General features: G+C 38.9%; 3 protein-coding genes and 1 long non-coding RNA gene across 5 annotated transcripts; 3 read left to right on the top strand and 1 right to left on the bottom strand.

The window, feature by feature from the left end:
• The first annotated feature begins 966 nt into the window (after nt 1–966).
• Nucleotides 967–7589, top strand: LOC149118775 (techylectin-5B-like). Its single transcript, XM_089272434.1, has 4 exons — nt 967–1363; nt 1609–1713; nt 1950–2321; nt 7229–7589. Exons 1-4 carry the CDS (start codon nt 982–984, stop codon nt 7489–7491), a joined length of 1122 nt encoding a protein of 373 aa, XP_089128560.1. The 5' UTR covers nt 967–981; the 3' UTR covers nt 7492–7589.
• LOC149118776 (uncharacterized) lies at nt 2712–7104 on the bottom strand. 2 transcript variants are annotated; one of them, XM_089272430.1, is made up of 3 exons: nt 7068–7104; nt 5788–6944; nt 4021–4084 (listed from the first exon to the last, which is right to left on the bottom strand). In XM_089272430.1, the coding sequence occupies exon 2, from the start codon at nt 6921–6923 to the stop codon at nt 5817–5819; it is 1107 nt and encodes a 368-aa protein (XP_089128556.1). In that variant the 5' UTR covers nt 6924–6944; nt 7068–7104; the 3' UTR covers nt 4021–4084; nt 5788–5816. The 2 variants fall into 2 exon arrangements, with proteins under 2 accessions (XP_089128549.1, XP_089128556.1); XM_089272423.1 differs by lacking the exon at nt 7068–7104 and having other exon boundaries at nt 2712–4084; nt 5788–5856.
• A 2850-nt stretch (nt 7590–10439) lies between the features above and the next one.
• Nucleotides 10440–15466, top strand: LOC149118774 (uncharacterized). Its single transcript, XR_016201731.1, has 2 exons — nt 10440–10777; nt 13632–15466. It is a non-coding gene; the product is annotated as an uncharacterized LOC149118774 (long non-coding RNA).
• A 4521-nt stretch (nt 15467–19987) lies between these two features.
• On the top strand, nt 19988–23799 carry LOC149118773 (ficolin-1-like). The gene is made up of 3 exons (XM_089276834.1): nt 19988–20464; nt 22985–23360; nt 23434–23799. Exons 2-3 carry the CDS (start codon nt 23051–23053, stop codon nt 23697–23699), a joined length of 576 nt encoding a protein of 191 aa, XP_089132960.1. The 5' UTR covers nt 19988–20464; nt 22985–23050; the 3' UTR covers nt 23700–23799.
• The last annotated feature ends 411 nt before the right edge of the window (nt 23800–24210 follow it).

Here is a 24210-nt window from a genome sequence, read left to right as displayed (position 1 = left end):
CATTAAAAAACCGCTTTAAGTTTTCACGGCCTGTTGATGTCATGAGCGTTCACCAATTGTAAGTGAGATGTGTCTCTGACTAAGATTACTGTATGATTAACAGGACTGAGGAGAAAGGAGGACCTTATAAGACATGATGGACATTTTAGCATGGACTTTACAATCATGTTTCCGCCGATTGGCTGTGGTGTTTAGTGTTTCTAAAGGTAATAGAAGAATTATAAAATGAGCTCATTTTCACACGTGGAAGACATTTTGCTAGCACCAGCTTGAAGTGCTCTACGCGACAGGTTTACGAGAGCTCGCTTAGAAAGTAACGAAGCTGCAAAGTAGCGATAAAATTAAGTTTTGATTTTGAATAGAAGTACCCCACCCAAAGAAACGACCACAATTTAAAAATAAAGGTAATACTATGATAAAGGAGCTTTGAGAAAGCAGCTCTTTATCTGTCCTGGAGAGAAATCTTTGACCATGTTCCCTTATAGTGACTGGTTGTGTTAGCGTATTAATGAGGTTAAACACCATTCTATCCTCAGGGTTTTCTGCTCATGCAAGAGGCCTGAAGAAGGTTTTTATTTCCAGTGCAGTGGATGTGTTGTCTGGTATCATCTTGAATACCAAGATTGATCTGTCAAAGAGAGACATCCTAAAAGATGAAGATGCGGTAGGATAACTGCAAAGGATGCAATTAAGGCTAAACGGAATCTTATATAGAATTTGTCACGTATTTGGCTAAACCGTCACGTATTTGACAATAATCCTTGACCCTTAAACCTTGCCGGTCTAATAGGTTTGAACCAGGAAGTTGTCATGGATTTACCGTCACGGACTTGACTTTACAAATCTTATGCTTTCCGTCGCGTGTATGACCTGCGATCATGCGAGTATTTTTGGCAAGGGACAAGGATGATATGTAGGGAGGGAGGGAGGGCATGATCGCAAGTTATCACGCGTACGTCAAGGGTCCATCACGGAGCCATCATGGACTCAACTGTCTCGTGTTTTACACATTTTGACCGTCGTACCCGATCCATAACCGTCACGGGTTTTACGAGTTCCGTTTTAACTGCGGTTAAGCTAGATTTTGAACAAATTTGCATTATGAATCCGTCTGTTTCCTTGGGTTTTCGTTGCCGTTTGCTGTTCTTGGTGTTGTTTGTGGCGAGTTACACTTTAGCTAAGCCAGGAAATAACGCAAATAGCGACCCGGTCAGTTCTATAGCCACAAAGCAATGTAACAACGTGTATTTGTACACAGCACCAAACCATGAGATTAAAACTACTCTTCAAGAAATGAAGAAACAACTTACTCAATTGGAAGATGACATTAAAATCCTCAAAGGAAACAAGACGACTGTGAAGGGTAAAATCTGTTCTTGTGTTGAATTCTGCATATTTTTTAAAACATTTGGGATGAGTAACTACAAAAAGCTAAAAAGTGTTTAATTCGTTCTTCAGCTACAACTGACTATGAAACCTATTAATTTTTTCATCTTTTTAATTTCGTTTTTCTCGGAGGTTGGGACTTGAATTCTGCATAATTTCCAAGACGTTTAAGATGAGTTACAACGGAACTCGTTAGTAACTACTAACGCTGTTTCTATGCAGGGCCAAACAAGAAGATTGAGACTATTCTTCAAGAAATGAAGAAACAACTCGCTCAGCTGCAAGATGACATCAACATCCTCAAAGGAAATAAGACGACTGTGAAGGGTAAGATCTGTTTTTGTGTTGAGACTTGTATTCTGCATAATTTGTAAAACACTGATTTGGGATGAGTAACAACGGAACTCATTCGTAGCCAGTTGATTCTTTCTTTAACTACGATTTATGAAATCCGTTATTTTGGTACTTTTCTTGACAAATTTATTTCTCCGTTTTGTCTTCCATATTGAAGCTAAAACAATTCAGTTGAGCGATAGCAAATTTCGTCATCTTTTTCTCAATAGGCAACTGTGCTGAGTTGTACAAATCCGGTCAAACAATCAGCGGTGTTTATACAATCGACCCTGATGGTTCAGGTGCCTTTGATGTGTTCTGTGACCAAACAACAGCAGGTCGGGGGTGGACAGTGTTCCATAAGAGACTGGATGGCACCGTTGATTTCTACCGCGGCTGGGCCGACTACAAGAATGGCTTCGGTAACCTGAATGGCGAGTTTTGGCTGGGACTGGACAAGATACACCGCTTGACGAACACAAAGAACAGACTTCGAGTAGATCTGGAAGACACGACAGGCAAAACTGCTTACGCCGAATACGACATGTTTGCAGTTACAAGCGAGAGGACTAAGTACAAGCTGAGTCTTGGAACTTACTCAGGTAAATTTTCGTATTTTGTTTTACTATTTGTTATGATTGATTTCTTCCTTTATTACTTGGCTATTTTAGTTACAGGCGTAACTTTGTTTTAGTATAATGGAAGGAAATATGATCACCTTTCAATGTTAATGATCACGGTCTATTTAGGTCATATAGCATAATTATCAGATTAAACGAGACTTACCTGTCAGTTCAAGTTTGATCAAGATTCTATCTTGTCATCAGTCCGGAACGAAGGAGTCACATGAGAAGCGCATGCGCGTTGCTGATCAGTATTCAACGTGAGTGATGCAGGAGAAAAAGGAACGAAGGACATGGGTGGGGGGGGGGGGGGGGTGGGGTACTTAAGGGCATGTGACTCCTTCGTTCCGGACTGATGACAAGATAGAATCTTGATCAAACTTCAACTTACAGGTAAGTCTCGTTTAATCTGATAATTCTACCTTGTCATCAGTCTACGTCACTACGGAGTCACATGAGACGTCAAAGTCCTGCATCACGAGCAACTCATAACAGTGAACAAACTTTATTCCCAAACAAGGAAAAAGAAGATACAGTTTCACAGATCAAAGTGTGTCTGGATTCAGCAGCACGGAGCCAAAATTAGCTGAGGCAGTGACGACAGGCTTATCATAAAACTTCGCAAAAGTACTAGAATTAGACCAACCTGCACTCTTCATGATGTCTGCTAGGCTTAAACCTTTGGCCTTACAACTGGATGTTGATGCAGCTCTGCTGCTATGAGCAGAGTATTTGTTAATGACGTCGATCCCGACTGACTCTAACACTTGCTTAACCCATCTGGAGATGGTATCCTTGGATACCGGTTTAAATGGTTTAACATAACTTATCAGTAACTGCGAGTGCTCCTCTCGCAACTGTTTCGTGCGCTGTAAGTATTCCTTAAGATGTTCGACCACACAAAGTTTCTTGTCACTTTGGAAAGAAATTAAATCAATGGGTGCTAGATGTCGCCCAGGCTTACTCTGTTTCAGTTTGTCACAAATAGTTATTCTGTAGCGGTCATCCATTTCTTGGATGTAATTAACATCAAACTTATGTATAGTCTGTCCACGCTGTCCTGTAGTGAGACAGAGTAACATAGTCAAATTTAGAGTAAGCTGCTTAAGAGATAAGGATCTCAAGGGTGCAGCAGCTCTCAAATAACCTAACACAATATTAACGTCCCAAATTTCAGTATATTTGGGCAAAGCTGGTTTTAACTCAAAAATCCCTTTCATGCAGCGAGCTACTAACGGGTGCTCTCCGAATTTTACTCCGTCTTCCAAAACAAGTATTGAAGAGAGCGCAGAACGCGCGGTGTTTACAGCACTGTATCCTAAGCCTGATTTGTAAAGAAAAACGAGAAATTCAATGCCATTTGTTACTCCAGGCTGAAAAACATTGATGTTATTGTCCTGACAGTATTGATTCCATTTGCAAAGGTAAGTGTGGTATTGCTTGGAGGTGCCTTCCCTCCATGAAGCCATTAGCACATCTTTTGCCGCAGGTGATAAAGCATACTTGTTTAGTCGCTCCCTGATAAATGACACACGAGGAGATTCAGCTTGTGCCAGATTGGATGATTTTCCTTGGGATGGCTTGGTAGCTGGAGTAGGTCTTTCCTGGCTTTTAGATACACTGGTTTCTGTTTGAGTAGCTGGAGAGCTGTTGGGTATCATGGTTGCGTGGGCCAATCTGGCAACACACAAATCCCCTGTGCTCCCTCGGTCATCAACTTGTTCAGCACTGTTGGAATAACACTAAACGGGGGAAAAGCATAAAAATTAAGGTTGGACCAACTCAGGCTAAACGTATCGATGGCAATAGCCTCTGGGTCTGGTCTGTAAAACACATAATCTGGGAACTGGTGATTTATACGAGAGGCAAACAAATCTATATCAGGTTTGAAGTCTAGCCTCTCAAGAGCACAAATTAGTGATGCCTTGTCAAGCCTCCACTCAGATTCTCTTTGGTTTCTTCTGGATTCAAAATCTGCAATAAGATTTTGTTTTCCAGGAATATGTGCAGCACTAAGCCAGATCTTGCGATCTACACACCACTCCCAGATCTCCTTAGCGACAGGATTGCAAGAGTCTGAGTGGCTTGTTCCCATGTGATTAATCACATTAACTGCTGTATTGTTGTCACACATTATTCTGATATGTATGTTGCTCTTGTCTTTAGCAAAGGTTTGGAGCCCTAACAAAATAGCCAACATTTCCAGATAGTTGATGTGGTGTTTAGACTCTGAATGGGACCAATTTCCTCCCGAGGACACCCCTGCAGATTCTGCCCCCCAACCCATAAGGGAAGCATCTGTTGTTATTTGATGCTGGGTTTGTGGGTGGTTGATTACATTGTACGTGTCTCCCACATGTTGAATCCACCACTGTAATTCAGATTTAGCATGAGGGGACAAAGACATCAAGTCATCAAAATTACCCTTTGTTCTAATAAGGGCCTGGGATTTATCTTTTTCCAGGTATCGGTAGTAAAGAGCTCCATACATGACCCCAGGGAAGCTAGCAACTATTTTCCCAATAACACTTGCTACTTCCCTAATAGAAGGGGAAGAGTTTTCTAATAACTCAGTACAGACATCTTGTAAACTAGTGGCTTTCTCACTGGTCAGTTGTATTGTCATTTCCACTGAGTCTATTACAAACCCTAGGATAGTAAGCACTTGTGTGGGTATGAAAGTAGACTTCTCTGGATGCACAACCAAGCCTAATTTGTCCAGCAAGACGGTAGTGTCTATAACATTTTGGACACATTTCTCATAGGTTTGCCCTTGCAGGTAAAGGTCATCAAGATGTGCCACAGCTATGTGTCCTTGTTTGTGCAGAGTAGATAGAGGGGGCTTAAGAATTTTAGTAAATATACGGGGAGCACACGACAACCCATTAGGAAGGCAGGTAAATTCATTTAACTCCCCCTCCCAGATAAAGCGTAATAACTTTCGATCTGAAGATCGAATGGGGATAGAGTAATAGGCATCTTTCATGTCAACAGAAGCCATATAACAATTTTGGGTAACTAGTTTTGTTATGGTAGAAAATGAATCCATTTTAAAATGATAATGACTAACTAACTCATTAAACCTTTTGAGATTTAGTATGAGTCGATAAGTCCCATCCTTCTTCGGACGAAGGAATACATTGGACAAAATTTGCCCCCGTACAGGTGACACCTTTGTGATGACACGTTTCTCAAGTAATTTATGCACTTCTTGACGAACAATGGGATATTCATGTTCTGAGAAGATTTGATTAGGTAACTTGTGTTGAACAGGGGTGGCAGTACACTCAACTGCTGTTCCCGACACATCAGATAAGAAGATTTTGTCATTAGTAAGAGTCCTCCAAGCTGCAAAATGAGCAGCCACCTGCCCAGCCTGAAATGTATTGCGTAACATTTGTAAATAATTCACCAGGTTGGGCAGGAAATTTCCAAAGCCACTTACCCTGTTCTTTATTTCAAGCAATTGTTCCATTATTTCTTGTCAGTGGTTGGTGATTTTTTCTTGTTGTAGTGCCGGTTTTGGCCTTTCCACAAAAAATCTCTTCTAGGACCTTTAGAGTAATGGGCATGTTGTTTTGAACTTTGCTGTTTGCTTTTGAAGGGACCGTTCTTAGATGAGGATGTAAAGGAATGGCTAATTTTGCTCGCTTCTTTGGCACCTCGCAATTGCTTCGCCAGGTCGTCCCCAAAAAGGTATTGGCTAGTGATGGGCACTTCAGCCGAGCAAATAGCAGAGTACTCCGCTTTCATTGATGGTTTGATTTCATCTCTTCGCAGCTGGACCAACTGCGTATTTACATGCCCCGGTATTTCAATGGTGTCAACTTGTTTAGCCATTATTTTGTTGTTTTCTAAACCAGAGGGATTTTGAATAAGCACATCGGTCGTTTGTAACGTTACAAAAGTGATTTTGCGGATAACCTGCTGCAAATTTAAGATCTTCAGGTCTGTTTTCTTTTTCTTGGCATTTAATTGGCTCCATATCTCGGGGTTGACTTTTATACCCTTTATGTCAGAGCAGTTCTGAGGCTGTTTATATTTGTCTGAGAAGCTTTTAATTTTGTCAGAAGACAGCTTCTTGCCCCATCGTTTTAGAGCAATATCAGCCAGCTCTTGCTGGATTTTGTCGCCGGTGGCGTCATCCTCGTCAAGGCTGTTAGCAAAGTCTTGAAGGAACTTTGTCTCCTTGGCGGGAGTTTCCCGCTCTTTTTGGCCGGTGGCCTTTGAACACTCGGTGAGCATTTTCATGTCATCTGCGTCGTCCAGATCATCACTAGCGTGAAGACTAATATTATCATCCGAGAGACTAATATGACGCCGTCGTTTGTGACAGTTTTCTTCAGACTCAGAGTCTGAATTATCCGATACGGCGGATGTTGACTGTCGCTTTAAGCCCTGTAGGCGTTCCTCAGGGACTGGCTTTTCACAAAATTTAGCTAAAAGACTAGCCATTTTCCCCATGTTGCTGTTTACGTTATCTAGAGATAACACAAGATCTCGGTTATTGAGATTAGGTGGATCTACCATGCTTGGAGAGCCGTCGGAGGTGCCCGACGCTTCTGTGTTTTCATTAGACATTTTGGGAAGGAATCGCTCGAGCTGTAGAAGAAAAAGTACGATAAGTATCGAATTTAGCCTTACCTTCCTCTCCAGGTATGATAAAGGTGGAAAAACCCGGCGATGGTTTAGATTTGCAAAGATTAAAGGATTAAAAATACTCACAGCGTGAAACTGCCAGCGAAACGCAAAGCACACTGATCAGCAACGCACATGCGCTTCTCATGTGACTCCGTAGTGACGTAGACTGATGACAAGGTAGAATTATTCTTTGCTGATTTTTCAAATGATTATTATGTTACTAAATGTTCGTGTTTTGTCTTCAGGAACTGCTGGTGATTCTCTTTCTCGTCATCGTGGTTACCCCTTTACCACCAAAGATCAGGATAATGACAGCGCGAGCAGTAACTGTGCTGTGGAGTATAAAGGAGCCTGGTGGTACACTGCCTGTCATCATTCCAACCTGAACGGTCAGTATAATCACGGAAAACACTCATCATACGCTGATGGTGTCAACTGGTATCACTGGAAAGGACATTACTACTCCGCCAAGAGAGCTGAGATGAAAATCAGACCAGTGAACTTTTAATAACGTTCTGTTGTATCCTCCTTTACTTGCTAATCAACGCAAATCTGTAATTGGAAAAGAAATGTTTAAGTGACTGATTAATAAAAACTGAAAAATAGGTTTTGTTCGATTATTCATTAGGTTGGTATTTTCTCTGACTTCATTTTCCACTTTGTACTCCTTTCTTTCTTTTCTCTTCGTTCTTTTCTTTCGCTTTCCTAGTCTCGTGTCTTATTATCTTGTTCTCAGTTTTACCTGAAAATAACACTTATAAGAAGGAATGATTTGTCTGTGAGCCAGATTAACACTTCCACTGATTTTAAACATACATTACAAAGGTTTTGAATCCTTCACTTTGACAAAAGTTGTTCAATTTCCAAAACGAAGCACGCATAGATCATCCCTTTGTTCATCTGAGCCATGTTGATCACATTTCTTTTGACTGATTCCGCCATCGGTGATTGCTTCACATTGCTCGCTGTAAGCTCGTTTGAAAATTAAATGAGTCTCTCACTCAGGCTGGAATAGTTATGATTTTTAGCAAAACTGTTTCGTAAAAAGGTAGCTCCAGTGAATGGAAGCAGTTAGGTCAATACGACTCTATGATCAGACTTGTCCCCAGTACGTCCCTTAGAGAAGCGTGCGCGGTAAATAACGGGAGCGTGAGAAGTAATAGGGTGGAGGAAAAAAGAGATTCCCTGTCGTTTTTCTCCTTCCCTTCACCACCCTCGTGGGTACGTACCATCAACGATAAGAAAGGCGATCGGAACTGGGGATGAGAAAGTCTATGAGAAGTGATTCCAGTACCGATGTATGAAAATTAGGACTTAGGAGTTGCAAGCTTGAAATATCGATTATTTTTAGTTATTTTACACACTTTTCTTTCACTTCTTTTTTTATGCAATACTCTATCAACTGAAGGATTTCTTTACTCTCATCACTTGTCTCCTTCGTATTGATATTGTAAGAAGCAAATGAAAATTGATCACACACCGTATTTTAAGTATTAATCATTCTCACTTTTTGGTGCTGGAATCTTCTCTAACGTTCAACAGGGTTGAAACTGGGTTACCATGTAACAGCCGCTCAAAGCTGAACATTGTTTTATTTGATATGATAAATATCTGTAAAAGCAGCCCAGGGTCAAAGAATAAATTACTGACCGCAACACTAAGATGCACTTCACACTGGAAAAGTTGAAAATTTACATGGACATGTCAATTTTAATTTACAGTATGTAAATCTTGATTTACATTATTTGTAAATTACAATTTACATGTTAGGGTTTTGTAAAATAAATTTACAGGAAATTTACAGCTTTTAGTACAGCATGTAAATGTTCTGTAAATGGTGATTTACATTGTCTTTGTCGACAATGATCATTTGAAGAACATGTAAAAACCTGTAAAATATTTTACGCACTTTTACAGTATATGCCTTTGTAAAAAACATGTAAATTGCTTTGCTAAACCATGTAAGAAACGTGTAAATAATTCAAGCGAATGCTGTAAAAAGTCTGGAAATGTTATGTTCGTAACCCTGTAAAAACCATGTAAATGAAAAAAGGGGGCCTGTAAGAAACATGTAAAAACCATGTCAATGAAAAAAGGGGGCCTGTGAGAAACATGTAAAAACCATGTCAATGAAAAAAGGGGTCCTGTAAGAAACATGTAAAAACCATGTCAATGAAAAAAGGGGGCCTGTAAGAAACATGTAAAAACCATGTCAATGAAAAAAAGGGGGCCTGTAAGAAACATGTAAAAACAATGTAAATGAAAGAAAGGGAGCCTGTAAGAAACATGTAAAAACCATGTAAATGGAAACCTAGAAGTTGCACGGGTGCGGTTGGGGGCTGTAAATAGCCTGTTAAAAACATGTAAATTAAAAAGGAGGACCTTGCAAAGGCTGTGAAAACAATTTAAATGAGATAATGGGGGCTTTTCGAAAAACTGTAAAGACCACGTTAATGTAAAATGGAGACTCTTAGAAAAAAGAAGATCTAAATTTAAGAGAAGGCCTGCCTAAACCCTGCAAAAACCATGTAATGGAAAAGTGGGCTTATATAATATAACTCTGGTATAACGGTTCAACCAACGGAGACTGTTCAAATGATGTGAATTCCAAGTTACCGACAGGTTCGCTATCCTCTTGAAAACGGTTGGTTGGATTTTGCAAAGAAATAAATGAAGAGTTACCCCGGCCAGGTTAAACTTGGGGGGACGGGGGGGGGGGGGGAAGGAGGAAGGGTTGTCTCGGGTAACCGAGAACATATAAATGAGACCTTTTAAAGGCGCGTAAAGTTAAAATGTAACACCGCCCTAAAGCTCCGTAAACATACCGTGAAGCCTCCATTAAGATACCTTTTACGTTGAAGCATTTGAACTTCTCTAAAGTCCAAGTGTGTGCTATAGTGTGCTTTAAATTGAAGTTGGGTTAGAAGGTATGCACCAAACTAAATCGCTGCATTGATCGACACCGCACTAAGCTGTCTTTTTGTGAACTTCCCGCGCATCCACAACGACAAAATAAAGCTAGAATTGTTACTGCACATGCAGGCGTCCCAAGCTTACGTCTCTAGAGAAGAGAAAAATTAATTCTCGGACACGTACGTATTTACTCATGAAGGACCATGAAAGCGTCACGTGTTGTGTGAGTTCAAGACGGAAAGAGCCCTGGTAACCGAGTTTGAACTGACGCGAGTTAGGTTAGGCAGGGAACCGTAAGGGACACGGCCGGCCCAACGACCGTTTTCTCTCGAATGCTTTGAAACGCTGTTTTAGGCTATTTGGTGTGCTTTCAAAGCTCTGTAGGTTAATTTTAGGTTGCGCAAAAAAAAAAAAAAAATTATCTGTTCGGTTATTCTAGAGGAGCTTGAGTATTCTCGTACTTATTAGGGCTTTTTTGTCCATTTCCCGAAAACGTTAGGACTTATCGCCTTTCCGAAAATGATAGCTGACTTTTTTTCGGTAACCCAAAATGACATTTTGTCTTTTTTTTGGTGATTTCTACCGTTCTGTGCTTTCATTGCCGTCACTGTTATCCCAGTCCCTTTGTAAGAGCATACCAGCCTTGTGAGTGCCCGATCTCCAACAAACAGGAATCAGCGGTCTTCATGTTAGGTACCAGGTCCTCTCGGTTCTCCCGCCATGTTTGGCAGTTCGTTGGAACTTGCATCGAACTCGAGCTCTGTTTTAACAGGCCAAAATCCACTCTACCTTCGCTTCGTCATCGTGCACGGTTTCAAGGCAAAGTTTTCCGTTACCCAGAAGCTGAAGATAGCGATTACAGGCAACAACAACAACAAGAGGTGAGCAAGTTTTGCATAAATTGAACGAGTAGAGTTAAGTAACGTCAAAATACGTATACATTTCGTTTTGCCTTTGGTTGTGAATGTGTCATTATCAAGGAGAAGTTACATTGCTTGTGGCATCGACTTTGTTGATGTTTACCAGCCGTGCATAAAGAGCTTTATGATCTGTTATTATCTGTTCTCGATAACCGAGTAAGAGCATGCGACATTTGTTATTGGCTTATACGCACCTTATGATTCCTTCTGATGCATTCTCTTGTAAGGTTATGTTGCCTTCTGATGTGAATGCTAGTAAGCTAAAATGTAATGTGCCATCTTCAGCAGAGAAATTTCTCTTATGCTAATGTAAGTATTCTGAAGTTACTCAAGTGTCTACAGTTGTACCTACATGCAAGTTACAATATGCTACACAACTGTACGTGGACATTGCACCCACTGGTGCTAATAGTAAGTTAAATGTTGTGAAATTTTCTTTCACAAAAAAAACACTACGATACTTTATAAAGAGGTATACATGTACCTCAAACTGTCATGAAAACTACACAGGACTTGAAAAAAAAAAAAAAAAGGAAGAGTAACTTGCCCAGGCAGGAAAATGTACTTGTCTTGGACGACACAGTATAATCAATCGATTATTTCATAACAATCAATAGAAATTAGTCAATGATATCAGAAATCAATAAAAGGATTCGTCATGAGTAATCGATTGTGATCAAATTTTCAATAAGCATTATCAATTTTGCTGATACTAGCTTATCTTTTAAGCAACATTTAATAAGAAAGATATAAAGTGAAATATGAAATCATGAATACAATTGCATAAAAACATAACATTGTATCTTGTAAACAGAATATTTTGTTGGCATACATGTATCGGGAACTATGTTTTGGGGGTCTTTGGTAGTGCCTTTGAAATCTACATAAAAAAGTTACAATCAAACATTGTGTTGAGGGACACAATTTTTCTACAGTTTATGTGAACTAACAAAGAGAGGCCAACTTTCAATTGATTCTCTAATGACTGATAAATTTGGTAAAATCAAATCAATAACTTGAAACTTCTCTAGCATGTGAGTATGAATTTCTTTCAGTTGATTGATAGCACTGATAACACTTACATTAATTTCAATTTATTGATTTATATCAATTTATGGATCAATTTCAATCGATTGCCTCACCCTGGGATGACCAGACAGCACTTTAGAGCCCTGTTACAGCTCTACATTTTACTTGGACGAAAGTGGGCTTTTACCAAATACATGTAGGTTTCATGTGTCATGCATCTGTTCATTCATCTGTAGCAGGGCAGGAAAAAAAATTGTAAGTCACTTGCCCAGTGGGCCAGTCAATTTCAGTTTTCACTTGCCCCCATTTAAATATTAGTTGCCAGTGTGGTGGCCAGTGAGGAAATCAGAGGACAAATGCGAATGAAGTACGCTCGGATTCCTAACTATAAATTCTTGCTTTCAACCTAATAATTAACTAATCTTTAGGTCTTAAGTTTTGAAATGGAATGACTGGAAATTATCATTTCTCAAGCTGGCATTTTTAGTCAGACTCACAAGACAACTGAGGCTACATTGTAATTTCACTTGCCTACCGGGCCACTAAACTTCTATTTTCACTTGTCCAAGAGCAAAATTTACTTGGCTGAGGAAATCAGACCTGGTTTTTTCCTGCCCTGAGTAGATCACAGATAACACCAAAATGTGGTAAAAACAAAAAATATTCACATAAGCCATTACCAGAGTGTGTCACAGAATCTGTGAATTTTTCAGGCATGTGTCACTGATGTTCTTACCACATTTCGATGTCTTCTGTGATCTATTTCTGAACAGATGCGTGACAACATAGAATCTATCTGCTTCGTAATACATAACAGAAACAAAAACAAACATTTATGACATCAGCTGTACCTTTGTCCACCAATAGAGCATAAGTGCACGTAAGAAACAATCAAATTGTGTCTGTAAATAACTTGACTTATTATTTAAACATTGTTTGATAGGAGTTTGATTTATTGTGCATGAATATTAGAATGTAGAAGATAGTGAACATTGAATATTTACTGCCACACATTTTGAGTTTAGTTCTTCTACATCCTCTGACATTCAGTGCCTTCCAATCAGAGATGCAAAGTTTTTGTCACACAGTAGCTACAGATGTAGATGTAAGATCTGTTTGATTGATAAATATTCAGGGCTCAAAATAATGGCCGGTCAACGGGCAATGTCTGGCCAGAATGGTGACTTGACTGGCCAAAAACTTCACTCGCCGGTCATGTTGACCAGTCATGTCATGTTGAGACGGTCACATTGTTCATTCTTGAATAAACAATCAAATCCCCAACTGTAAATCTGAGAGTTTTTAATCTCTTTTTTATTATGACCTCTAATGAAAACATACACCAATGCATACATGTATCTGTTCAAACGGCTAAAGACCATTCGCTTGCTGTTTGTCATGCATTCAAGATCGATAGGAATGCCATTCGAGTGACGGGTTAAATCTGTTCGGAAAAATATTAAGCCAAATTTTAAACGGTCTAGCAGTGACTGGAACAAACAAACTATATTTGTGGGTTTAATTTGGCTCACATTACATGTACTTGATTTTTGCGTAAATATCCTGACCGGTCAGAAACGAGACGTGACCGAGCTAAAATTACTTTGGCCAGTCAACATGACCGGCTACAGTCCGATTTCAAAGGACACAGTATATATTGGAATGATAAGAAACAAAATAATAATTCCAGTGTAAAATTCGCTGATTGATATCATACACAGAATTTGCAGATTCATACTCAGACATAACTTATCTTATTTAACGAAATGTTTTATGTTACTTTTAGGATGAAGTGAAATTGAGAGTGGTCAATACATGCATACTCCTTGGCATTGATGCTTGATCAGGAAAAAATCAGCCACTGAGAAGTCTACAGTACTTTTGACTCTATAAGGGGTCCAAGGCCCATTTCTTGAAGGCCCTGGAAACTTTTCGGGCCCACAAAGCCATCTTTAATTGAGCTGTGTCTAAAAACTAAGAGCTGTATATGCCTGAAACTTCTTGTGTGAAGGAAACTGCTGTTCCTATTGAGAATAAGCTATTAAAACAGCTCTGTAAGCATAAGATTTCAGGTTTTGGTATGGCTTTCTGGGTGCAAAAACTTTTTGGGACCTTCGAGAAATGGGCCCCTGGTGCATTACAGTCTAACATGGTGACCTTCAACACTTTGATATGCTCTGGCAGCTTTCTGGTATAAATTCAACCACTTTAAACATTTTTTAATGCTTTGAAGTATCACCTACACTGTACCTGTGTTAGTGAATTAGCATCAAATTTAAATATCTTAGATTGCTAGGTTGATACTTATTGTTCAATACAGCAGCTATAAGATTTCATCATAAAAAGAAAAGGCTATGTTTACATACATGTAGTACCAGAACAATAATTTATTAACTTATGATGTGTTATGGGAACTATTGTACTAGATAGGCCTTTCAATTTCAACAGGCCCCTATGAACTTTTTTTTACAGTACTGTTTTTTTTATCACAAAAAGAAAAAGTAAAATTTTGAATATTGGTTACAGTGAATGTTTTGTCAGGGGTCCAAAATGTTTACATACTGTTTGGATTCCATACAGTTTTGGAAAAAGAAGGAAACTGTGACTTTGTAAACATAGCCTAAAAGATGTCAGAAGCCTTGTTTTATGTTATGCAATGTAGTATTCCTTTGGCATGAATGTTTTTATGAATGTCAATCTCTATCTTGTGGTAAATGTTTTTTCTCCCTTTTTCTGTTATTTCAAAAGAGTAATTCACTCTATGAAAAAAGTTGGTCAATACTTCACACTTACATTACAGTAATTTTCATAATAAGGTAAAGGTAAAGTCTGCATACGAGCCACGTGGCCCAACAGGCTGGAGCTTGTCCCGCTTTCTGTAGCAGGAAGCAACTAGGACTATATCTACTCCCCCTGGATGAGATGCCAGTCCATTGCAGGGTTATCCCACCATTAAACTGGCTGGTACCCACTTATACACCTGGGTGGAGAGGCACTGAGAGTAAAGTGTGTTGCCCAACAACACAACAGAATGTACCCGCCTAGGGCTTGAACCCGGATCGCTGGATCAGGAGTTGAGCGCACTACATGTAACTACGAGGCCATCGTGCCTCCCCCATTTTTCATAACAATTATTAAGGCTAATTTAATCCTACGTTAATTACTTAGTGAGGAAAAACAGTTTATTCATTCATTTTGTGACAAAGTTATTATCATCATGTTAAATTTGACTTTGTGGATTTAGTATATATTTAAGACAGGTATCCATTCGCAAACAATTTTTATTTAGTAATACACCTAAATTGCAAAACTTTTACTAGTTGTAGCTGACAACAGTATAGTTCTTAATCATTTTATTATTTATGAATTAAATAGAGCTGAATATGACATGGTTTCGCACAATCTTGAAAAGGTCTTGAATTTTGGTAGTCTTCTTGAAAAGTGCTTGAATTCGGTTAAAGGAGCTCAGTCATGGTATTTTAAAATATTTTGGCCATGCACAAAATTACATTTAAGTCATCTTGTTATGGATAGATAGAAAAGAAAACATGTTTTATTTGTTGCAATGTATACATTGTAAACCTTATTCATGGCATATAAAAACTATTTGAATTTTACTGAGCTTGTTCTGATTGCAATAAATTTCTGATTCTGTACAAATTTGCATATTTTCTACTATTATAATTGAGGTCAACAGATTTGATTACAATAAAACAGTACATTCCATGCATTTTTCTTCAAGTTATTATTTACAAGTCATTTATCGTACAGGGTTTCTGCCTCCCTTTTTCGATTTCTATGTTATTTACAGGTTCCCTTTTTCCATTTCCAGGTTATTTACAGGCTCCCTTTTTCAATTTACAGGTTATTTGAAGGCTCCCTTTTTCAATTTACAGGTTATTTACAGGCTCCCCTTTTCAATTTACATGTTATTTACAGGGTCCCTTTTTCGATTTCCATGTTATTTACAGGCTCTCTTTTTCCATTTACATGCTATTTACAGGCTCCCTTTTTCGATTTCCATGTTATTTACAGGCTGCCTTTTTTGATTTAAGTGTTATTTACAGGCTCCCTTTTTCGATTTACATGTTATTTACAGGCTCCCTTCTTCGACTTACATGTTATTTACAGGCTCCCTTCTTCGATTTACATGTTATTTACAGGTTCCCTTTTACGATTTACATGTTATTTACAGGCTCCCTTTTTTGATTTACATGTTATTTACAGGCTCCCTTTTTCGATTTACATGTTCTTTATGGGCTCCTTTTTTGATTTCCATGTTATTTACAGACTCCCTTTTTCGATTTACACGTTATTTACAGGCTCCCTTTTTCGATTTACATGTTATTTACAGGTTCCCTTTTTTGATTTACACGTTATTTACAGGTTCCTGTTTTTATTTTCCATGTTATTTACAGCCTCCCTTTTTTTATTTACATGTTGTTTACAGCCTCACCTTTTTTTATTTACATGTTATTTACAGTATTATGGCAGCCTCCCTGTATTAAATTTACATGTTATTTACGGGTTTCCAGGTTGAATCACAAGAAATTTACAGGCTATTTACAGTATTTGCAGGAACAGTCTACATGTTATTTACATGATCTTAGCCCTTTGCTTTGAAACATTTACAGTGTTTTCTTCATCATTTACATGTTTCACTTAAAATATTTACATGTTTTTTACATGAAACCTCCAAAACATGTAAAAGGGGAAAAATCATGTAAATTGTTCTTTACAGTCTCTTTTTGATTATTTACATGTTAATTACATGTTATTTACATACTCTGTAAATTTTCAACTTTTCCAGTGTCACATACAAAAAAAATTGAAAAATATATGTTTTTTTTTGTTTTACTGAAGCCATAAAACGGTTTTATTTCACTAAACGGCTTGTTTTGGTTGCCGACATCTTCTCCAACTAAAACTTAAATTTTAGTTGAAGTGTGAAAAGAGAAAAATACGATTGTGGACATGACCGAGGAACACAATTAAGCCGGCGATTCCACTGGTTGCCTTTTCCTGTTTAGCGGAATCAGATTTAATCACAGTTTTTGAACAACGGTGACGGAAACATTGTTGATCTTGTCTCTGGGTCTTTAGTTCCCCATCGAGAGAAGATGATCAAACTCTCGTCTCCAGTCCTCTGTCTCGTTAGAATCACTCATCTTACTCCACAAGCCTTCCGCAGTTTCCCTCCATATCAGAAATAGTTCACTTAGTCAAATTCTGATTGGCTAATTAATACAGCTTCGCGTAGTACCACTGTTGCTCCGATATGCATTTCTGAATGCGTGTTCGAATGTCGAATACTCATCACGGCTTCCGATATAGATACCGGAGGTATTCGGAACATTGCTGTAGATCGTCGGAAGAGCTGCCGAACTTTGCCAAAGAAATAATTAGAGAATGATAAGTAATAACGTTTAAGTCAGGGACTAGTAAGTGCGGCTAATTTTCTAGTCAAGAACATTCAACTTCATGGAATATTCATTATGGCGGAACTTTAAGGAGAAGTTCTTGATTTGTACTAATCAGGTTAGTAGTCACTGTTTGCACCCATGCTTCACATCTCTTGATTTGGCGGTTTATTTCAGACGTATTTGGTTGATCACAGCAAAATTCCATCACAGCTAAAAATTCTATTATTTCATAGGCTTAGAATTCCTTTAATATCTTCTTTACGAAAAGAAAGAGGTTTACTGATAGCTTCATAATGATCCTCATTCAAACCACTTCCTAAATTATCCTCTTCAAAAGAAAAAGTATTCGACAGCAGGTAATGGAAACACTGAGAATCAACGGAGTGGCAAGTTGATTTTTTAACCTCCTCGACGCGTGGCGAGCAGAGATTCACAGGCGTTTGAAGGCTGAATTCCCATCGTCTGTTCCCAATAAGTCGACATGAGCCTCCTTTGCATCTCAACTGATGAAATTATTATTTGTTATGAGATTTTTAGCGTGGGTAAAAGCTCCACCAAATATGACAACAAGGAAAACCCCTATTAATTTATTTCCACTTGCAATTACTTCTTGTTTTTAGTCGTAAGAAACAAAAACAGTAGCCGACGAAACTTTGAGAGCAATCAGCCGCCTAAACAACAAGCAATGCTGATTCGAAATAAAAGAAGAAAAAAGTAGAATCCCTGGCTGTGAAAAAATTCTACATATTGCATAGGTAGGGGCTGTGATAAAGTAGTGCTTGAAATTTGAAACTTTTTCAAACAGATTTTAAAAACCGACCACGAATTTTCGACGATGATTGAACGTCATAATAATGAAATATTTTGTCTAACGCAACTTATTTTGAATTTCACAGTGTTCTTTATCAATATTTATTGGTTAGTAGACTTTCAGAAGAGTCCTTCGTCTTGTTTATTCTTTACCCGCCGCTTCGAGGCCTAAAACGTCGACGTTCGCTTTGCTCGCCTAGCTATCATTCTACCCTGAAACTCATGAGGTCGATTTGTGGCAAGTCATAAGTTTTCTATCATTGAATTCAATGGGCTGCCCTAGGCTAAAGGTAAGTTCTGTTTCTTTGATTTCCGCTGAAAATCTTCAATATGCGTTCTGTAATTAAACATTACTTAGGAAGAAGACGAATTCGTTATTAAACTGCATGCTCGCTCTATCTCATTTTCGAATACAAAATCTAGAGTTATCAGCAAGTCTATTTTACTTGAGGGGCTTAAATCATTAGACACTGTTTCTTCAAGGCTATACTGTTTTGGTTGACGTACTAATCTAAAAATCTGCAGTATCTTTGAAGAAATAACTTATGAACCCGGTGGAACTTGAAAATCCTTGGCGAATGTGATGTCATTTGAATTTCGAAATAATAAACAATTTTCCGTACTATTGTTTAAGAGCTGTGATTAAATATTCCGCCAAACAAGAAAAACGTAACGATTAGAATAACTTCGTTGTGTTCTTTGGTCATGTCCGATTACCACTAAGTTTAGATTTCGCCACACTTCAACTAATTTTTTTTAGTTTTAGTTTGATAAATGTCGCCAACTAAAGCAAGTCATTTAGTGAAATAATTGCGTTTTATGGCTTTAGCACAAAAAACATGTCTTTCAATTTTGCCTGAGGCTTCTTTGTAGCCACGCTAACAAACACTTGGTTGGATTTAAATTAAGGTCCGTCTTCTGCAAGCCACATCATTGTATGTTAATGTTCTTCCAAGAAGTCTAAAAGCTGTGCCGCGTTGCTGCTTTCAAACGGTAGCACGCTGCCTAGAACAGGCGACAATTTCCAGAATTGAATTTGTTGTGTCCCTACATCATGTCCGTCTTAAATTAATTATCTTATGTCGCTAGCGAAAGTTTTAAAACAATAAACTTTGCCAGAAGAATTTCACTTTTTAAAAAGTTAGCAAGTACAGCAAGTGGTTTGAATGATCGTATTCAAAGACACCGAAAATTGCAGTTTAGGGCAACTTTGTCGCCTCGATTTCTACGTGTAAAAAGCCTCGTCCTTAATTAATTGACGTAATTTTAATTTTTTTCGTTCGACACTCAGTGCCAGAGGCAATTGTTTATACACCCCACTTGACAATAGCGCGCACCTGCGAAGTCACAGTTTACAGTAGAATGTCTGAAAAAATAGATTATAGACCAAGGGCCCGTTTCTCCAAGGTCCCGAAAAGTTTTCGCACCCGAAAACCTCTAGCAAAATCTCATACCTTATGACTACAGAGCTGTTTTATTCACATATTCTTAATACGAACAGAGGTTCCCTTCATACAAGAAGTTTCAGGCGTATACAACTCTCTGTCTTTAAATACCGGTTGACTAAAAATGGGTTTGCGGGCCCGAAAAGTTTCCGGGCCTTTCGAGAAACGGACCCCAGGCCAGTTAAGACTGTAAATCGAAACATTTATAATAAAACATCAGAAGTGTTGCAAATATCCTAAGCGGTGATAATATTCTGATTCGGTTAGAAATGAGAGTGGATTGTTCGCGAAATTGAATAGTCAGAGAGAAAAACAAAGTCCTTTAACTTATACGTACATAATACTGATCGAGGGAAATTGCTAAGCAATTTCAATTTGACAATCGAGCACTGAGTTTTACTTTGCTAGTATCTCTAAAAACGACAAATTCTTTTCTCGTTGTTTGCACTGTTCTTTACAAAGCCTTCATCAATTTTATGAAAGTGTCAAAATATCATCGTAAACAATCTGCAAAAATACTTGCACGTGCACCCAGACAAACATGAAAAATGTCTTGAACCAAATACAGTGACGCAAAAAACGTTTTATGATAAAGATGAGTCACATCCGCTTTTTCACCAGTCCGTGATACAGTTAAGTACGGTCAAGTTGGCCTTTCATCAAATTCAGTCGCACAATGACTTATGATTCCTCGAGGTTTCGTTGCAGTTTGCTGTTCTTGGTGTTGTTTGTGGCGCGTCAGGCTTTAGCCAAGCCAGGAAATAATGCTAATAGCACTCCAGTCAGTTCTGCAGCCACAAAGCATTGTAATAACGTCTACAACAGCTTCTATGCAGGGCCAAACAAGAAGATTGAGACGATTCTTCAAGAAATGAAGATACAACTCACTCAACTGCAAGATGACATCAACATCCTCAAAGGAAACAAGACGACTGTGAAAGGTAAGATCTGTTTTTGCGTTGAGACTTGAATTCTGCAAACATTTTCGACGATTTCTGAGGGGGACATTTGGGGGTTCTGAACACCGCAATACCGCAAAAAAATTCGGCAAATACCGCATTATCGTAAACAACACCGTGAAATACCGCGGCACTACAATCGGCCGGGTCAAAATTCAATGTCATACCGAAACCACTACTGAGGCTGTGTGTCAAGTTTAGCGCAAAAAACACGGAAATAGCAATTAGGGACCGTTCATTTTTTATAAGGTAGGGGGGGCTGGTGGGATTTGGGGGGGGGGCATGCGAAAAAAAATGGCTTTTGAGGGGGGGCCATCCCAAAAAAATAAGGGAAAAAGGGGGGGTCACGTGAAATATTTTAGTAAAACTTTAAAATGGCATAACGTTTGAACATCAAAAAAATTGCTATAGAATAAACATAGAAGGCAGGATACAAATTTATTACAAACTTTCCTTCTGCTTTAAAAAAACGTTTGGCCACAAAAAGCATTTATAGCTACTGAAAAGAAGTATTTAACACTGTTATTTTTGAATGCAACTTTCACTGGCACTCATCTTCATCTTCGCTGTCATCGAGTTCTTCGTCGCCGCTTGTGCTGCTATGGGAGTCTCTTTCACCAATGCTGCAAGAAGCGGCAATGCTTTCCGTCAGAGTGTACTCTTCAGGGTACATGAAGGTGTAAACATAATCTCTGACTTCCTGCTCAAGGTTTATGGTGAAATAATTCCCTTCCAAGAGCTGTGCGATGTATGGCCCATCACTTCTAAATAACGACGTGGCAACATCCTCAACTTTAATACACTCTTCCGGGACGGCCGTTCTAGGAGGGTACACAAGGCATTGTGGAAGATCATTTCCTAGCGGGTTTCCAACACAGATTCCATAAACTCGTTGGACGTTGTTTTCAGTCCGCTTCCTCTTTCTTTCATTTGACTTTCTGCGGTTTTCTTTTTTCCTTCTCCTTTAATTGATGTGCTGTTTGAGTGTGCCTTTGAATATGCTGTTATAATTGCTCTTATTTTCTAGTGCTTCCATGTCCTGCGTGACCTTCGTCAACTTAGCTTCTATACATTTGATCTGTTTTACGTTAAAACTGTGGGCAAATTCTTCGCCCTGCTTTAAAGCAAGCCCATTGGACTGAAAGAGTGTGGAATCATGTTCCTTAACATCTTTCAATATGACATTCAACTTTTCCACAATTGCTCTGAGCTCTTTGATGGAGAAGTTCAGTTTTCTTCCATCACTGGGCTTCAACTGGTACCCTGGCACGGAAAACTCACCCACCCTTTCTGAACAGCCATCCGCACTTAGAAAGATTGCTTCTTTTGCTTGTAAGATGTCAAACTGCCTGGATCGTTCAGCTGTAAACCTTTTCTTAAACGACTCGTCGCTTTCGCCATTATTGCGCATTTTGGAATTTTGCGCATTTAAAAAGCAGCAAGAGTGAGAAAGTAAAGGCAATTGTAAGACATTCATGCTTGCAGCAGAAGAGTCCTCTCAGAGCTGGCCAACCAACACTGAGAAATGCCAGGACATTGACACAAAATGACAACAGGGCAAGTGCTGACAGCAGTGAAACAGATGAAAGTGACAATGATGAGTATGACAGTGATGCCATTGACTCTGGGGGAGAAGATGACTCAAATGACGTCATTCTTGCATTCATCAATTCAGAGGAGGAAGGTGCCAATGAGAGGCCAAATGCCACACGCTCAGGGCGAGCCATAACTAGGAGATCCGAAATTGACTTCTCTTTCTTTTGATTTGTTCTTTAAACAACAGCTCTCTGTCGTAAAGGGATTGTAAATATTGTCTTCATAGTGAGCACAATAACGTGAAGTAGGGGGATAATAGAGAAATATTAAAAAAGTTGAAATCTAAATATTGTTTGTTCAATTTTTTTTTTGGGGGGGGGGTCATCCCAAAAAATGACCGCTATAAAGGGGGGGTCATGTGAAAAAATTGGTAAGCTGAGGGGGGGTCATGCGATTTTTAAATGGTGCTTCCCAAATCCCACCAGCCCCCCCTCCCTCATAAAAAATGAACGGTCCCTTAGGAATTTGTAATTTTCGATTTAGACAAAATAAGCAAAATACGGTAACATCCATTCGCGTGTTGGCTAATTATTAACTACAAAAAACTTACCTTTTTCCAATGGGAAACTGGAAAAGGCATGGGAAAACATTGAAGAACTTGGAGGATAATTTTTAATACCGTCCAAAATGTTAAAAAACCGCATCCCGCAGGCTCGGAGAATACCGCAATACCGCAATTCGAAGTTACAATTACCGAAATACCGCAAGAAAAATTGTTGAATACCGCAATACCGCAAACCCCAATGTTCCCCTCATTACCAGCTACGACTATGAAATCCGTTATCTTTGTTTGTTGTTGTGTTTTTTTTTTCTTTTGCTCGACAATTTTATTTTCTCCAGTTTGTAGACGTCCATTAACTCGAAACAATTTAGCGAAAATAAGCTTTGTTACCTTTTTCTCAATAGGCAAGAACTGTGCTGAGCTGTACAAATCCGGTAAAAGAACCAGCGGTGTTTATACAATCGACCCTGATGGTTCAGGTGCCTTTGATGTGTTCTGTGACCAAACAACAGCCGGTGGGGGGGTGGACAGTGTTCCAGAAGAGACTGGATGGCTCCGTTAACTTCTACCGTGGCTGGGCCGACTACAAGAATGGCTTCGGTAACCTGAATGGCGAGTTTTGGCTTGGACTGGACAAGATACACCGCTTGACGAACACAAAGAACAGACTTCGAGTAGATCTGGAAGACACGACAGGCAAAACTGCTTACGCCGAGTACGACATGTTTGCAGTTACGAGCGAGAGGATTAAGTACCAGCTGAGCCTTGGAACTTACTCAGGTAAGTTTTCGTATGTTATTCGTGTTATTTTTATTCGTAATTCTGTTATTAAATGTTCGAGTTTTGTTTTCAGGAACTGCTGGTGATTCTCTTTCCGAGCATCGTGGTTATCCCTTTACCACCAAAGATCAGGATAATGACAGCCATGGCAGCACTAACTGTGCTGTGGAGTATAAAGGAGCCTGGTTGTACAATAGCTGTCATGCTTCCAACCTGAACGGTCTGTATCATCACGGGAAACACTCGTCAGGGGCTGATGGTGTCAACTGGCGTCACTGGAAAGGTTATTACTACTCCGCCAAGAGAGCTGAGATGAAAATCAGACCAGTGAACATTTAAGAACTTTCTATAGTTTCCTCGTTTAGTTGCTGATCAACGCAAATCAGTGATTAAAAAACAAATGTTTAAGTGACTGGCTGATTAAAATAACTGAAAAATACCTTTTTCAAGTTATTTTTATCTCGTTACAATTTTCTTACTCTTCATTTTCCACTTTCCACTCTTTTCTTTCCTCTCCCTAGTTTCCTTTCTTTTGCCTTCCTAGTCTCGTGCCAATTTTGCTTAACTGAAAATGAATGTTTTGGGAAGGAACGATCTGTGTGAGCCAAATTTTCCACCGATTTTGACCATTAATTATAAGGGTTTAATAAGTTACTTATTAAACTTCGAAGGAATTGGTTCGATTTCCAAAACCGAGGCACACTTGCATGCTTATCTAAGTACTGCTGGGTGCTGTGTTTGGGCATTTGGCCCGGAGAAAAACAACAAAATTCCCAAAAATAATGTATACATATGAAAAAAGAGTGTTGAGTTGGGTGTGGTTGAAACAGAAACCCAACTTAAGGATGGG

The sequence above is a fragment of the Orbicella faveolata genome, unplaced genomic scaffold, assembly GCF_042242905.1.
Source record: "Orbicella faveolata isolate gen_17 unplaced genomic scaffold, um_ofav_v1 contig_1, whole genome shotgun sequence".
NCBI lineage: Eukaryota > Metazoa > Cnidaria > Anthozoa > Scleractinia > Merulinidae > Orbicella > Orbicella faveolata.
The sequence above is the reverse complement of the archived record's forward strand: the minus strand, read 5'-3'. Positions and strand labels throughout refer to the sequence as shown.